At 33.9% G+C, this 15,077-nt stretch overlaps 1 protein-coding gene across 2 annotated transcripts; it reads right to left on the bottom strand.

Annotated features, from left to right (window-relative positions):
• Nucleotides 1-11,001: 11,001 nt before the first annotated feature.
• On the bottom strand, nucleotides 11,002-14,762 carry LOC120281808 (carbon catabolite repressor protein 4 homolog 3-like). 2 transcript variants are annotated; one of them, XM_039288502.1, is made up of 8 exons: nucleotides 13,884-14,762; nucleotides 13,711-13,764; nucleotides 13,217-13,249; nucleotides 12,976-13,052; nucleotides 12,745-12,856; nucleotides 12,563-12,651; nucleotides 12,413-12,497; nucleotides 11,002-11,457 (listed from the first exon to the last, which is right to left on the bottom strand). In XM_039288502.1, the coding sequence occupies exons 1-8, from the start codon at nucleotides 13,968-13,970 to the stop codon at nucleotides 11,341-11,343; spliced, it is 654 nt and encodes a 217-aa protein (XP_039144436.1). In that variant the 5' UTR covers nucleotides 13,971-14,762; the 3' UTR covers nucleotides 11,002-11,340. The 2 variants fall into 2 exon arrangements, with proteins under 2 accessions (XP_039144436.1, XP_039144438.1); XM_039288504.1 differs by lacking the exon at nucleotides 13,711-13,764 and having other exon boundaries at nucleotides 11,006-11,457.
• Nucleotides 14,763-15,077: the final 315 nt, after the last annotated feature.

A 15,077-nucleotide genomic window follows, 5' to 3' on the forward strand; every position in this document is an offset into this window, starting at 1 on the left:
TTGAAAGCTATCAAATAAGTTGCAACATCTATCAATTTTCTTAGACTTTTTTTTTTTTTGTTAAAGGATGTTAACTTTATCAAGATGTGAGGTTGTTTTATAATTTTTTGGATTACTTTGTTATTTAGATGATTTATGTTTGAGATTGTGGGATATTTTATTAAATGCTATTGATTTCATTTTGTTTTGCTTTCCTTTATATCATGATATAAAATAATATAAATTGCTATAAAATATGTGATAAAAAATTATATTAAAATATTCATGATGAATGATAAATGGGTCAGGGAAAAAATTCACATAATAATTGTGACAACTAAGTATCATCAACCATTTATTCATATTTAACTATTATTTGTGACGATAATTTATCACTAACTAGTATGACGATTTATTCACGTCACTAAATTGTTAATCATTTAGTGACCACAAATATGCAACTTGTTTGTCACCTTTTAATTTTGCAAATGTCACAAAATTATTGCAGTTAACATCATTTGAGTGATGATTATGTTAATGTCATGATTAATTTGACATTTACAAATATTCCGTGACGCAATTTTCCTATAATTAGTGACATAACAAATATGCCACTTATTCGTGTAATGTTCATGTTTGTGTCATGAACAACTGAACATTTATCTCATATTTGCTGACGATGTCAGTTATTTGGTGACATTATTTTTAAATAATGCGTGGCAAACCTTATGTCACCTATACACATGACAGTCTTTCTTTCTGTCATGAATACATGAAAATTTCTCTCATCTTGTGTGACGAACGGTGACATACAGTGACGTTATTTTGTTAATAAATGGTGACAAACCCTACGTCACCTACTGGTGCGACGATATGATTTTCGCCATTCATAGTTGAATATTTTCATAATATTTTATGACGATTCATGATATTGTGTGACACTCTATAATTTATTGTCTGACAAAAATAAGTGTCACCCAAACATAAGTATAATGTGACATTCATGTATGGTGTCACGTATAATTTAGCATTTGGTGACGACAATGTACATATTGTCATAATATATCTTTAGCTACGATGCAAAGATGACGATTGCTGTGACGCCATGGTGGATGTAATTAAATGTGATATGTCACGAGAATTTCATATTGTGTGACACCAACGTGTGCGCCAGTAATAATCAAATATGATATGTGACGAGAATTTCATATGTGACTAGGATTGCCGGCAAAGAGAGTCAAGGATCATTGTTGGGATCAATGGTCCTATTTTGTTTTATGTTCATTTATTTTTATTATTTTATTTGGGTTGATTTATTTGAGGAGAATCACCTCCAACTACAAGGTTTCAATTGTATAATCACTTTTGTTTCAGTTTTCCCCCTAACAATCTCAATTGCAATTGAATGGGTTAATGGCTTATTAGATGCAAACATAAATGTGTTTGGAAAATTTTACGATTCTTATTTTGGTTAATTTGTAAAATTTAATTTGGTTCTAATCTTCGAAGGAACAATGCAGCAATTAATTTAAAGGAGAATGCTTCCTGAAGCTGCATCCCTGCAAACCTATATAATTATCTTTATGGTAATAATTTCCATTGGAAGATGCATCTGCAAATCTACAAATCTTGCAGATTTATATAATTAATTAAATGGTCTCTTGCATTTGCAAATCTTTAGAAACCTGCAAAATCTATATAATTTCCATTGGAAGATGCGTCCCTGCAAATGTATACAATTAATTAAACAAATAATTTAAGGTGCAAACCTATAATTGTATATCAGGTCTGTTGCATCTGCAAATCTATAGAAACCTTCAAATCCAGATAATTTCTATTGGAAGCTGCATCCTACAAACCTATACAATTAATTAAACAATTAATTTAATGGTAATAATTTACATTGGAAGAAATATAATTGTACATCTAGTCTCTTGCATCTGCAAATCTATACAAACTTGCATTCATAGTTTAATTAAAATTAAAATAACAATCCCAAAAGCATGCATGAAATCATTATATTAAAACTGAAAATTTACATGGTAGTATATTAAAAAGAAAAGGAACTGTAGGATAGTGCTTACAAAATTGCTACATGTTAACACTGAAATTCAGCTTTGCTTACAAAAATCAAAAAACAAAAATGGAATTCTCTAGACATCTATGTATCTCAAGGGGCTTTTCTGTAAAGATTAGATACACCACCTATGGGTCCTACTCCTGGTGGCATCCATATTTTCCTTTTTTTTGTCAGCATCTCTAGTTGTGTTGCAATCTCTAACTTGTTTTTGTTTCACTTGAGACCTTACCACAGGAATAATTGAAGCACTAGTTGCTATTTTGGTTGTAGGATTTGTCCATGACTGAGACATCCACACATATTTAGAAGTTTTTGTAAGTAAATAACCTAAAGATGAGTTCATGATAACTCTAGAGTACACATGTTAAAAGCACTGACCTGTTGTATTGGACCCTCCACACCTTGTTTTTCGCTTGCTGCAGATTCCTTATAATTTTTCTCTATTTTTGTGGCACCTTTTTCACATAGATCTGGCCTACTCATTTGAGTTTCCTTAGCAATTGAGCCCATATGTAATCTTTCCATTTGAACACTGTCCACCTATGTTCACATATTAAATTAAAAACATATGACCATAACAATAAATGAACCAAATAACGAATAAATACAATTAAGTAATTCTGCATGCACTAACTTGTGATCTAGCCTCTTGAGATGATTGATTGGTATTTTCCCTAAAAATTGCAGCATTGACTTGTTGTATTGGACCCTCCGCACCTTGTTTTTCAATTGCTGCAGATTCCTTATAATTTTTCCATATTTTTGTGGCACCTTTTCCACATAGATCTGGCCTACTCATTTGAGTTTCCTTAGCAAGTGAGCCCATATGTAATCTTTCCACTTGAACACTGTCCACCTATGTTCACATATTAAATTAAAAACATATGACCATAACAATAAATGAACCAAAAAACGAATAAATACAATTAAGTAATTCTGCATGCACTAACTTGTGATCTAGCCTCTTGAGATGATTGGTTGTTGTTTTCCCTAAAAATTGTAGCTGTTACTCCTAAGTAGTTTGAATAGGTACTGTAAAGAACTGCAATTATTGGGAAACCGTAATATGGACAGTTATCAAACTCATTTTCATATGACACAATATAAAAAATGGAAATTAGCATACTTGATATAAAAAATTTAAAATTAAAATGAAGAGAAGATACCTGAAAATTTTGTTCCTCCTGATCAACAGGTTCTGCCTGGCTTAGCCCTTCATGGCCACTTGATATACTTATGTTTCCCTAGCAAAGATAAGTATATAATTAAATTCAATTTGAAATGTTCAGTAAAATATCACTAAAATCACAAGTGTACCTGATTTACTCCATGAAATCTCTTATTGTGTTCTATTTTACTACAAATGCTGCACCTCATCTGTACTCCCTTATTAGATACCTTTCCTTTGGTGAAACCACTATTCTCATCAAATTCTTTTCTTCTAAGTATGGCTTTTTTGCCTTTCCTCTTGTTCAAGAGTTGGGGATGATGGGACCTTCATCACTCTTTGGCCATGAGTCTCTATCATGTGTAGGGTTTAATATATGCCTATAAGTTGCCATGAAAGTGCTTACACTGTAACATGGGTCAATGTAATCCTCTGGTTTTTCTCTATTATGATATAGGACTGATATTGTGCGACTACAAGGTATGCCACTAAGCTACCATTTTCTACAAGAACACTTGCATTTTGTCTTGTCCACTACAAATTTCCCATCAGGGCCTAATACTTGGCACTTATCCCCACCAGACCATGTACTATTGTATAACCAACTTAATTATTTGGCCTTCTCAAGTTTCTTCATTATTTTAGGGCAGTGGGTGGTTTTCACTTTTTGCATTGCATCTCTTCTTCTTTGGATCCTCTTCACTAATTGTGTTCTAATCATTTCATTCATTGTGAAAATGCCCTTAGTCCTAGCTTCGAGGATGCTACTGTTAAAAACCTCATATAAATTGTTCAAAAGAATGTCACATTTAAATTTTGTTTTAAAATGTGACCTACTCCAATGCCTAGGTTTAATTTTTTTTTTTTCATATACTCAAATCCACCCAATGACATCTTTTTTAGACCTTCCATTGCTCTCTTAAAGGCTGAGTTGTAAGTTGTAGTAGCACAGGACCAAAGCTAATCCTTTAGTGCCTTACCTCTAAATATTTTTTTTTGAAATTGGTATGGATGTGCCTAACACAATACCTATGCTCATTGTTTGGGAACAGTTCACCTACTGTAGGCATTAGTCCCTAATGTTTATAGTTTTTGGACAAAAGAGTGAAGTGAAGGTCACACCATACCCCATAGGCACAACAGAACATCAACATTAGAATGATGTGTAAGAAGTAAAAAACATGAATTGAAAAATCAGAACAATGTTTGGAACATTAAAATACATGAATTGCAAAAACAGAACATTTAGAAGTTGTAAAAAACATGAATTGAAAAATCAGAACAAGAAATAGGTTGGACAATGTTTGTAGTGAAATACATGAATTGCAAAAACAGAACATGTCTTTTCAAACATTTAATCTCTTTCAAGCATGTCTTTTCAAAGATATATCAAATATCTTACCTTCTGCCTATCAGACATGAATGCCCATTGGTTGCTATCGATAATCCTCAAGTCTTGTGCAAGAAACTACAGAAACCATGTCCAGTTATCTTTGTTTTCTTTCCTTGCAACAACCCATGCAACGGGATAGATGCAGTCATTTGCATCTATCCCAACAGCACATAGGAGTTGGCCCCCATATAACCCCTTTAGAAAACATCCATCAAGTGCAACTAATTTCCTGCAACCTGCCAAGAAGCCAGCTCTAAGTGGAGCTAGATAAACATACATACCTTCAAAGACTTGATCATTGCACTTAATAACAATTGATGACCCCGGGTGTGTCCTCATCAATTCAAGTCTAAAATTATATAATATCCTCATTTGTGACTCTTCATCACCATCTATAATTCTTCATAAAAAAGGAAAACACATAAAAATTAACTTAGTACTCAATTACGGCAAAACTAATTCACAAGAAAATATGAACATTCTTGGAATTGAAATAATTTTTTTTCAAGCATCATACCTTTGTCCAATGCACTTTACCCTATAGGCTTCTAGCCTACTAATGTCTACTTCCTGGTTAGTCTGGACAGCTTGTACAATTCCAGCAATTTTCCAACTCGGATCAGCCCTATATTGTTCAAGATAATTCCTTGCTATCCATTCTGCATTAACATGTTTATTGTTGTGCTCTCTACAACACTCATGTTCTAGAACTCCAGACTTTATCTGAACTGTGCTTCGGTCTTTCACCATTTGTGAGGCCCAAAGGTAGAATGGACAACCTCTTTTACAGTATGCCTTGCATTTTTTCTTGGTGTTAGGCCTAAAGTTCATAACATATCTATTTTTTATTCCATAATTTTTGACAGCCTGTTTAAACTGTTTAAAGTCCCTAAATTTCATCCCAATTCTGAAGTGAGGGTTCTTCATGTCTACTTCATCATTAAACTCAGGATACCTAGGCTTATTTTGGACCAATGACTCTTCATTTGTTGAAGAACAGGAGTGGAGTTCATCTGAAACACAATAATCAGATTCTAATTCTGAACATGTCCATCATCACCACCAATATCAGTATATGTTGTAGACCTTCTTGTTAGGATTATGACCTCGAATGCCAACGAGGATACTTGTATTAGGGCATTTGATTTGTATTATACATTCTTATTTAGTAGGCATTTATTTTGATATTCATATAAATCTTGTGATGGCATTATAATTAGTTTTGAATATCATAGTCCATGTGTATTAAGTTAAAACTTCTACTCTTTGTGGAATAAAGAGGAGAGCACTAGAAGGGTTTGGTACTTATACACTTAAATAGTTCGCAAATCGGAGAACCTTTAATTGGGCATTAAAGGTTCATAAGGATTTGTATGACATATACTTTGATAAAGAGTGCTAGTTGAACACTATGGAATAGTGGGAGCATATGTCATAAATGCATCATTGGGAATTGGTGTATTCGAACATGACTCGCAACAATCCAATCACATAGGTTTTACTCTTTGACAGTCAATGATTGGGATTGTTGGTTATGATCATATGAGTGGACCTTAGACCTGAGATATCATGATCACAATGTACTTGTGACGTCTAGTCTGTTACTAGAGTTGTTAGGCTCAGTTCACCTTTTGGTAGGGCCGACCTCAAAGTGCGACTATGTCGGGCAGGTAGCAGTTGTGAGTGATCACCAAGAAGGAATTCGTTCTCTCGGAAGTAAACGAGTCAGTATCCTATATGACTATAAGTATATGAGATTAGAAGACCTTGGCCAAGGCAGTCAAACTAATCGTGTGGGACACGAAGGGTAGTTTGGTAATCTCACCCTACTATAGTTATTTGCATGTGATCGAGTTCAGTGAGTTTGACAATTACCATGGCTCTCACTCAGTTGGGATACAAGAACGAAAGGTTTATACACATATGGTAATCATAATCGGAAAGGTTCGTAATGATCTATTCATTCGTGTTCAATTGGGCTATGACGTGAGGCCATGGGGCTGGCTAGGTGTCACCCACGTCCTTTGGTATCCTCCCATTGCCAATCGGAACGAACCTAGGGAGCCACGCTTAAAGGGATAAAGAATCAGTCTCGTTTTGTGTACAGGGGTAAAATTGTCAATTTACAATTTTACTTCATGGGATGAGTGAAATTGTAAATTAGTCTAGGGTTTTTATCTTAAGTTTAAATTTTGATTTAAATTCGATGGAGTCGAATGGATAATCAAAATTATGAGGACTCAAAGATAAAAGTGATTTTAGTTAGATTGGGACTCATATTTCTAATAGAACTTCTATGGTAATGTTTATCATATTATGAAGGTTCATATTTCGAATAGAACTCATAATTGAATAATGTTTATCATGTTTTATGAAGTTTCTATAAATATGACTCCTCTCCAACTATAGACTTAACTCAATTAATTCTCTAGTGAGAAAATTCCCTAGCTCCCTTTTCCTCTCTAACCCTAGCTGCTATTTGGAGAAGAAGAGGAGATTGTTTCTTAATTCTGGCGTGTGATCTAGAGGCGTGGAACTTTCGTTCAACGCTAGGAGATCTACGACAATCCGAGAGATAAATTCGGCGCATCAAAAGAAAGAAAATCATTAAGAGATAATTTTCAAGGCCTTTGTAATTAAATTACGGTGCTCATTAAAACAATTAGAATATATATCGCAAATATATTATTGCTTCCGCATGCCCTTTTAATGTTATTTTATTTTTGCGATATTACCTAACACTTCCAACATTGACATTTTCTTCTTCCTCTGCCTCATCACTAAAGCTATAATCTGAATCATTGAGATCATCCTCTTCAGCCACATTTTTCTTCTTTTCACAACCCCTTACAATAATTTGTTCCATATCTACTTCATCCACAGCTTCCTCTTCATCATGCTCTTCAAATAGTGGAACTCCACTAGCTTGACCTACATGTTTCACACCACTAGGAAGTCTAACACAAACACAAACTTCCCTATTAGATCCCACATACAGAGCCATTGTTAGGGCATCATTATCAGTCTTCACTTCTTTATAACCTCCAACACCACTCCTTCCATCTAACCACCATAGAGAAGATCCTTCTACATCCACACCTAATGCTCTGGCCATGCTTATTCATTCTATCGAGGATGAGACGGTAGCAGTCAGACTGAAAGTCAAAACCTTTGATGGATGAGCTCTAAGCTGAGGCAGTTGACCCATTTTTTGTTGGGATTTTTTTGAAACTGCCTCGAGGGTATCTATTTTGGAAATTTGGTCAGCATAACAGTAGTCTATGTAACCAGCAAAACCTTCTATTTCATCTATCATGTAATGTAGCTTTATGGTGAATAATTCAGCATCTGGCATTGTAAAGACAAAAATTTAAATTTGATAGAGACATATACAATGCAGCAAACATATATAAAGAAGGTATGGACATAATTGAAAAAATCATAGACCTAAAATTTTTAAAAACAAAAACAACGCAAGAAACAAAGATACCAAATAGGGATTGATAGAAAGAACAAACAATAAAAAAAAAACATTATCTCAATCTCATTAAGCAAAATAAAGGTCAAAAAACACAAGTCAGAAAACAAACACAAAGATTTAAATTTGATAGAGACATATAAAATGCAACAAACATATATAAAGAAGGTATGGACATAATTTAAAAAAAAAAAGAGACCAAAAATTCTTAAAAACAAAAACAACTTATGAAACAACGATACCAAATAGGGATTGATAGGAAGAACAAGAAATCAAAAAAACATTATCTCAATCTCATTAAGCAGAATAAAGGTAGTTGAAGATCTCAAAATTCACAAGTCAAAAAACAAACACAAAGATTTAAATTTGATAGAGACATATACAATGCATCAAACATATATAAAGAAGGTTATGACATAATTGAAAAAAAAACAGAGACATAAAATTCTTAAAATAAAAAAAAAAACACAAGAAACAAAGATAGCAAATAGGGATTGATAGGAAAACAAACATTCAAAAAAACATGATCGCAATCTCATCCAACAGAATAAAGGTAGTTGAAGATTTAAAATTTCACAAGTCAAAAAACAAAAACAGAGACCTAAAATTTTATAAAAAAATAATAAATAAAGATATCAAATGGGGATTAATGAGGAAGAACAAACATTCAAAAAACATGATCTCAATCTCATAAAGCAAAATAAAGGTAGTTAAAGATCTCAAATCTCTTTAAAAGGAAGAAACAAAGATCATATTTCAAGACAAAGCAAACCCTCAACTTGAAAACCCAAAGAAAATATAGAAAAAATCAAAACTTTCCATAATTGAAAAAGAAACAAATCACAAATTGTTACCCTCCATTCCATCCTAAAACATTACAAACCCTACATACCCTAACAACCACTTCATCCTTCAGTTAAAACTTCACGACCTTTCTTTCCAAACAAAGCTTACCTCATCCTACAATTCAAATTTCACAAGCTTGCTATCTTTTCAGACAAAGTTTGACAAATACTGCAAATGGTGTATAGCTAAGTTGGTCGGAGACACTTACAATAAGCTAGTGCTTGCTTTGACTGCTGTCATATCTCCCAGTTGACGGCCATCTTCACTGGTGAGCTCTACTTCGTTCAATTTCGATGGCCATCTTCAACCCTAGCTACTTGTCCCTGTTTTTTCCTTTGTTTCCTTCTCCGGCTCGAGAATGATGGAATTTATGCTGTATGCCTGAGAAGAAGCTGGCGACCGTGAAGGGGTTTTACTGACGCGTGACCATCTTTTTTCACCCGTGACCTTGGCTGAGGTGGACATCGGATGCTGACTTGGCAAGCCCGGTTGTATAAGTTGGTCTGACTTGGAAAAACAACACACGTGGCTATTATTTTATAAACCCCTGCTGCTGATTAGGACATTTCCGGCCTCCACATCAGCGCACATGGCCTAGAAATTTGTGGGTTACGTGCCGTGAACTCATATCATACTTAGGTATCCTTTTTTATTCAAATTAAAGTTGGGATACCAAATTGAAAAAATCAAAGTTGGGTAACCTCCTGAAAATTTTACTCGATTAGTGGGCATATGCATAAGTTTGAATTTATTAGGATCAATTGATGATTGTGTTTTAAGCTCCCATGAATTCGATGATTATGTTGAGTGGACATAACAATATATGTTATTTAAATTAGCGACTATGTTTTAAATAGATTCTCTCAATTTATTTCAATGATTTCTAAAATTTTAATTTGTATTAATTTTTTAAATTTAAGATCTAACGAATTATAAATAAAGTTTAATTTAAAAGTGATAAATTATATTTAAATTTTTTTTTAAAGATAATTTTTTATTTATTAGTAAATAACAAATTTTGATTTAATATTACTCAAATATGTAAATTAAATTAATAATATCAATTTACATGCCGCATCTCTAAAACAAATAATTAATGATATCAATCCACATGATAAAAAATAAGTAAACAAACAAGAAGATGAAAAAAAAAGCTTCACTTCCTCTGATCGGCGAATGGAGAGATCAGAAAAGTCGGAGGAGAGAAAATAAATGGAAGACTGCAACTAGCAAGTGTTGATTATCAAGAATAATTCAGGTTCTTGGCTCTTTGAAAATGGATGAAAATGGATGAAAATGGATGAGAAGAGTTTAATTGTGTAATAATGTTAATCTGATACATTGATATATATATATATATATATATATTGAATAGCACGTGGTATGTGCAAGTGCAACCTATATTTCTCTACACCAAAACAACACGTTTTTATTTTTCAATGGCTGTTTTAAACCTAATTAGACCCTTAATTGTCACCCTTCTTAATAGCAAAGCACTCCTCAACGTTCTCACTTATAGCGCCGATGATTGGATCACGAATTGTTGCAGATGATTGGATCACAAATTGTTGCAGCAGGGCATCTCAGGCCACGGGCTTCACTGACCCCGCCAGTGACAAGGGGAGCGGCCACCCCCCTGCCTCCCATGTCTTTGTGCCCCTACCAGTATTGTTCACTAGATCTCCTATGAAAAAATTGTATTCTCTACCCTTCAGCATTATTAGTCAACGGATTTACCATTGTGGATTTAAGATATCTAATATATCATCTTCAGCACAAGTGACAAGTCGTCATTATCCTGCATGACAAGTCGTCATTATCCTGCATGACAAGTCGTCATTATCCTGCATGATAGTTTGATACTCGTGTGATAGCGGTTGTCACCTTTGGAAAAATTTGTCATAAGGAACTAAGCAGCTGTTTATAAAATAGAAACATCAATTTGAAATACATTGTGATACAGAAACTATGACCATATATACACACCAATGTAGTTTCAAATTTCAATTCCTCCTTGAAAAACAAGCACCCAGATAACTGTTTTTCACACAAACATTTTTCTTAAAATAAAAGTTTTATATATTTTTTAAACCAAAAAATTAATGCTTCTTAAAGAAGTACTTGATGCAAACACTTCTGGAAGACAGTTTAAACGGTACTCAATATTTAAGCACTGGGATTTGTAATCCCATTGACAAACGCTTATTGATTTTGTATACAAAGAAAATGATAATGATGGCTGATAATGTTGTAGATATTCTCCATCGCAATGATTTAATGGAGCAACAATGGCCCAAGAAAATCATATGCCATACAAACCTGACTCCTCCCCCAAGACTGGAATTCCGCATTTCCTCATTTGACTTTGCAGTTCAATACATCCCAGATTTGCTCTATTACTCTTCCTCATTATCATATTTCTTTACCGGCAAACGTAGATCATCTGCCTTAGATCTTCCACTCTCTGTGAAGGCAAACTCGGCAACCAGTGGCAAGTGATCACTTCCCAGGTCCTAAATTCAGAATGGACAAAGATCACGTTACTGTTTTCACAGCTGCTGAGGCATCAACAAGTATACATCATGAAGGAATATATAGCATGAGATAATTTTTTTATACTGAGCAGAAGGGTAAATTATGCAGGGACTCTAAGAATGCACAAATCAGTTGCAAGAACACATTGAATGATAATCAAGGTCTGAAATACTGTAAACACAGATTCTTTCTCATTAGAGAGCAGTTGTTAATTGGCGGAAAAAAAAAGTCAACCAAAAAACCAGAGATATTTTGAACAAAAAGAAGAATTCATTTCTGAGGTCCTAAAGTTATCACTGCCAAGTTAACTTTGCTGGCTTCTCTTCTGCTGTTCTGAATGCCTATAAACAAATCCGCCTATCTCTAGCATCAGCCTTTGAAACGAGTCATATAATAAAATTGGAGTATATGATACAGAGATGCATGTGATGATATGCATAACATTCGCTATCAATAAATAAAAAAAATAAAAGTAAATCAAGACACAGGAAACAGTTGAATATTATCAGAAGAAAGCGAAGCATATGCTGAAAAGAGGCTAGTTTCTGAATCCAGAGTTACATATAGAGTTTTTATATTTTTAACCACCTTCTTGATATCCCTGGAGCTAATTATGCTTGTTAAAGTTTCCCTCATGCTGGACCTCTTACAAATAATCGATCACCATTAAGATGCTCATGAGGCACTTAGTGGTGAAAATTTTAGTTTGAATCCAGGTAGCATTATAATCTTCGCTTGCAACGTTTTATCAGTTCCAGTGATGCATGCCCCACATTTTTTTCAACATTCATGGTTCTTTATTGTAATTTTTGGATATTAAAAGTCTCTTTATTGTTGATCCTTTACAATAAATAATATTTATGAATGACATTAGCTTTATCATGAGTGATGCTGCAAAAGAACAGTTAACTATAAATTCGAAGGAGAAGATACCTTGCAAGGTAGGCTACCTATCCTGAGTAGAGCATCACTTGGTAATGTGTCCAAAACCTTGGTAAGTGTAACTCCAGAAGAGTACCTTAATCAAGAATAGAAGTTAGACTGTACTACAAATGGATATGAATGCAGCGAAAGGAACCTCACCATATATAATCAACTGTCCCAAGAAATTTTGCATGATAGGTAGTAGCTAACGGTTCACCATAGGAGCCCCTAGTTCTTGGATTTGTCCCCTGAGAATAGTTAAGCAAAAAATACTATGAGCTCTTTATATGCAGGTGCAGGGCAGGATAGATGTAAAATGTAACAAATGTTCAACAAAGCACCTTTACAGTTGCATAAGAACTACGGAGCTTTAATGGATGTTTTAGTATCGTGCAGTTTGAACTGCCAGTCGCATTTCTCAACTCTTTGTCTGTCCAGCCAAAATTTAGCAATCTGGAATGGAAGAAGGGATGCAAGATTAAGATTCATTTAATATACCACATTCTTGAAATATACCCAAGAACAACGAGCCATGTAGATTTCAATTAAACTGCGCTTAGTATTGGTAGTACTTAAGGAGGCCAAAGGGAGCAGACTGATTCTTTTCTTGTCCAGATAGGCCACTTCTATCATGTTCGGCAATATTCAACTGCAGCAAGTAGACACAGGATAATGAGTAACTTTTACTTATATTTGATCCTAAAGATAAAAACTGACACACTATGCAGATTATTACATAGAACAATTATATCATATATTAGTACAGTAGGTCAATGATCAGATGTACAATTAGCTGGACAACCGATTTTTCACCTTTGAAGTTGACAAAAATTTATAGATTCCACTCTGCATATGACAAAATAAGAAATGTTAGGTCTAATATTGCATAAATGACTTACAAATTTATTTTTTAATTTTTTGTAGCAATAGCATCTAACTTAGCATGTGTTGAGAGGCCATGCAGTAGGAAGCCTTCTAGATTCTAGATTGTGTGTGTGGGCGCGTGCAATAATTATAGATAGAAACAGAACATCAAAATATATAGCTATGAGACACTATACTTGATTTAGAAAACTAGTCATATACCACTTCCAGAACGAGGAGCTCATAAAACAATCCCTCTACAAATAGGAGGTTGAGGTTTTGAGGTGGCTTGTCCATATTTCTCAAAATGTAAAAGAAATGCTATATCAATACCCGGGCGTCAACCATGTGTGTCTCAAAACAAATTATAGCAAGACCGCTAGTTAAGATTTTAAAATGAAAAGCAACTTTTACAGTTGTTTTTTCAGAGTATCAAAACCCACATCTAATGTGCATCTTGCAACAACTTGGTTGGTTGTAAGTGCAATTATCCAGTCCTGTAGAAATTGTCCACATTCCCAGGAAACTTTAACAAAAAAAAAAAAACAAAGGAGATCATCTTGATAGCATATTCCAAATACAGAAATTCATATAAAAGAATGGTACATTAACGTACTTCTGGAGTGCAATTAAAATCACCCATGACCAAAATTGGAATGTTCCCCCATTTCTCTGAAAGGTCATATGCCTTTTCAAGCAGCATCCTGACCTACTCAAACGAATATATGTTCCATATGACTTTGAGTGAGCAGTTCTACCTCCAAAATGAATGAATTACATCAGAAATCTCAACAGTACAATGATTACATGGAAAATATTCGTTTTGCAAGAACCATTTAACATGAGTTCTGACTAGATGAATGCTGCAAATTTTTTTTATGTCAAAGCATTAAAAACAACACAAATTCATGAATCAATTGAAAAATTAACAAATAGAAAAATGATTAAATGCATCAACAGCAGTCAGAGGCCGTCGAAAGCTCATTATAATTATATAATTTGAGCATTAACTTTTGGTGAGAACCTTAAAACAGATTTAAATGGGGTATAATACATAGAATAATCATCAAGCTCTCAAAGAATTCAATGGATAAACTGGTTCTTGTGGGAAGAAAAAATAAACATTCTTGACACTTGTAACAGATAGTCTAGCAACAATAAGTTTATAAACTGGGAAACTTCAATTATACCAAATAAAATTACGTAGAAGCACTTTGAGGTACTTATTACATCATTACATAAGTTGGAATGTTTCTCATTACATAATAAATGACCTAATTTATTAAAACTAACTAGCTAGAATCAAATATTAAAGCATAAACTTTTCATTTCAAGGAAAGGGAATTGCACTCCAAAAATACGAGAGTTAAGGAAATCAGCTCATGCTCTCTCAATCATATCTATATCACAATACTTAAGTTTGTACAAGTCTCATAAGAGAAAAAACTAGTACACTAACAAACTGGGAATGCAATAATATTCTGAAAAGCATTTCTCTCAACATACATACCACATTTGTAGTAGAGAGATAAGGCAACCTTGGCCTATGGAGTTCATGGTCGTGTAGGAAAAACTTTTGAATCCCTCTGGAAACTATCATTATAGATCGGCAACATCTCTCCTCCCTTTTTCCATATATATCTCAGCTCTTTCTCATCTGTATTTCCCGAAATCTCTTGTTCCTATGTTAAAGCATTCCCCTATATTTTCCCATATGACCATCTATACAGACCTTGGACATCATCAGCACCGGTTTCCCTGCGCCTACATGCCACCCTTGTTCTTAAATACACCTTTTGCAGCAGGCATG

The sequence above is a fragment of the Dioscorea cayenensis genome, chromosome 18 (assembly GCF_009730915.1).
Source record: "Dioscorea cayenensis subsp. rotundata cultivar TDr96_F1 chromosome 18, TDr96_F1_v2_PseudoChromosome.rev07_lg8_w22 25.fasta, whole genome shotgun sequence".
NCBI lineage: Eukaryota > Viridiplantae > Streptophyta > Magnoliopsida > Dioscoreales > Dioscoreaceae > Dioscorea > Dioscorea cayenensis.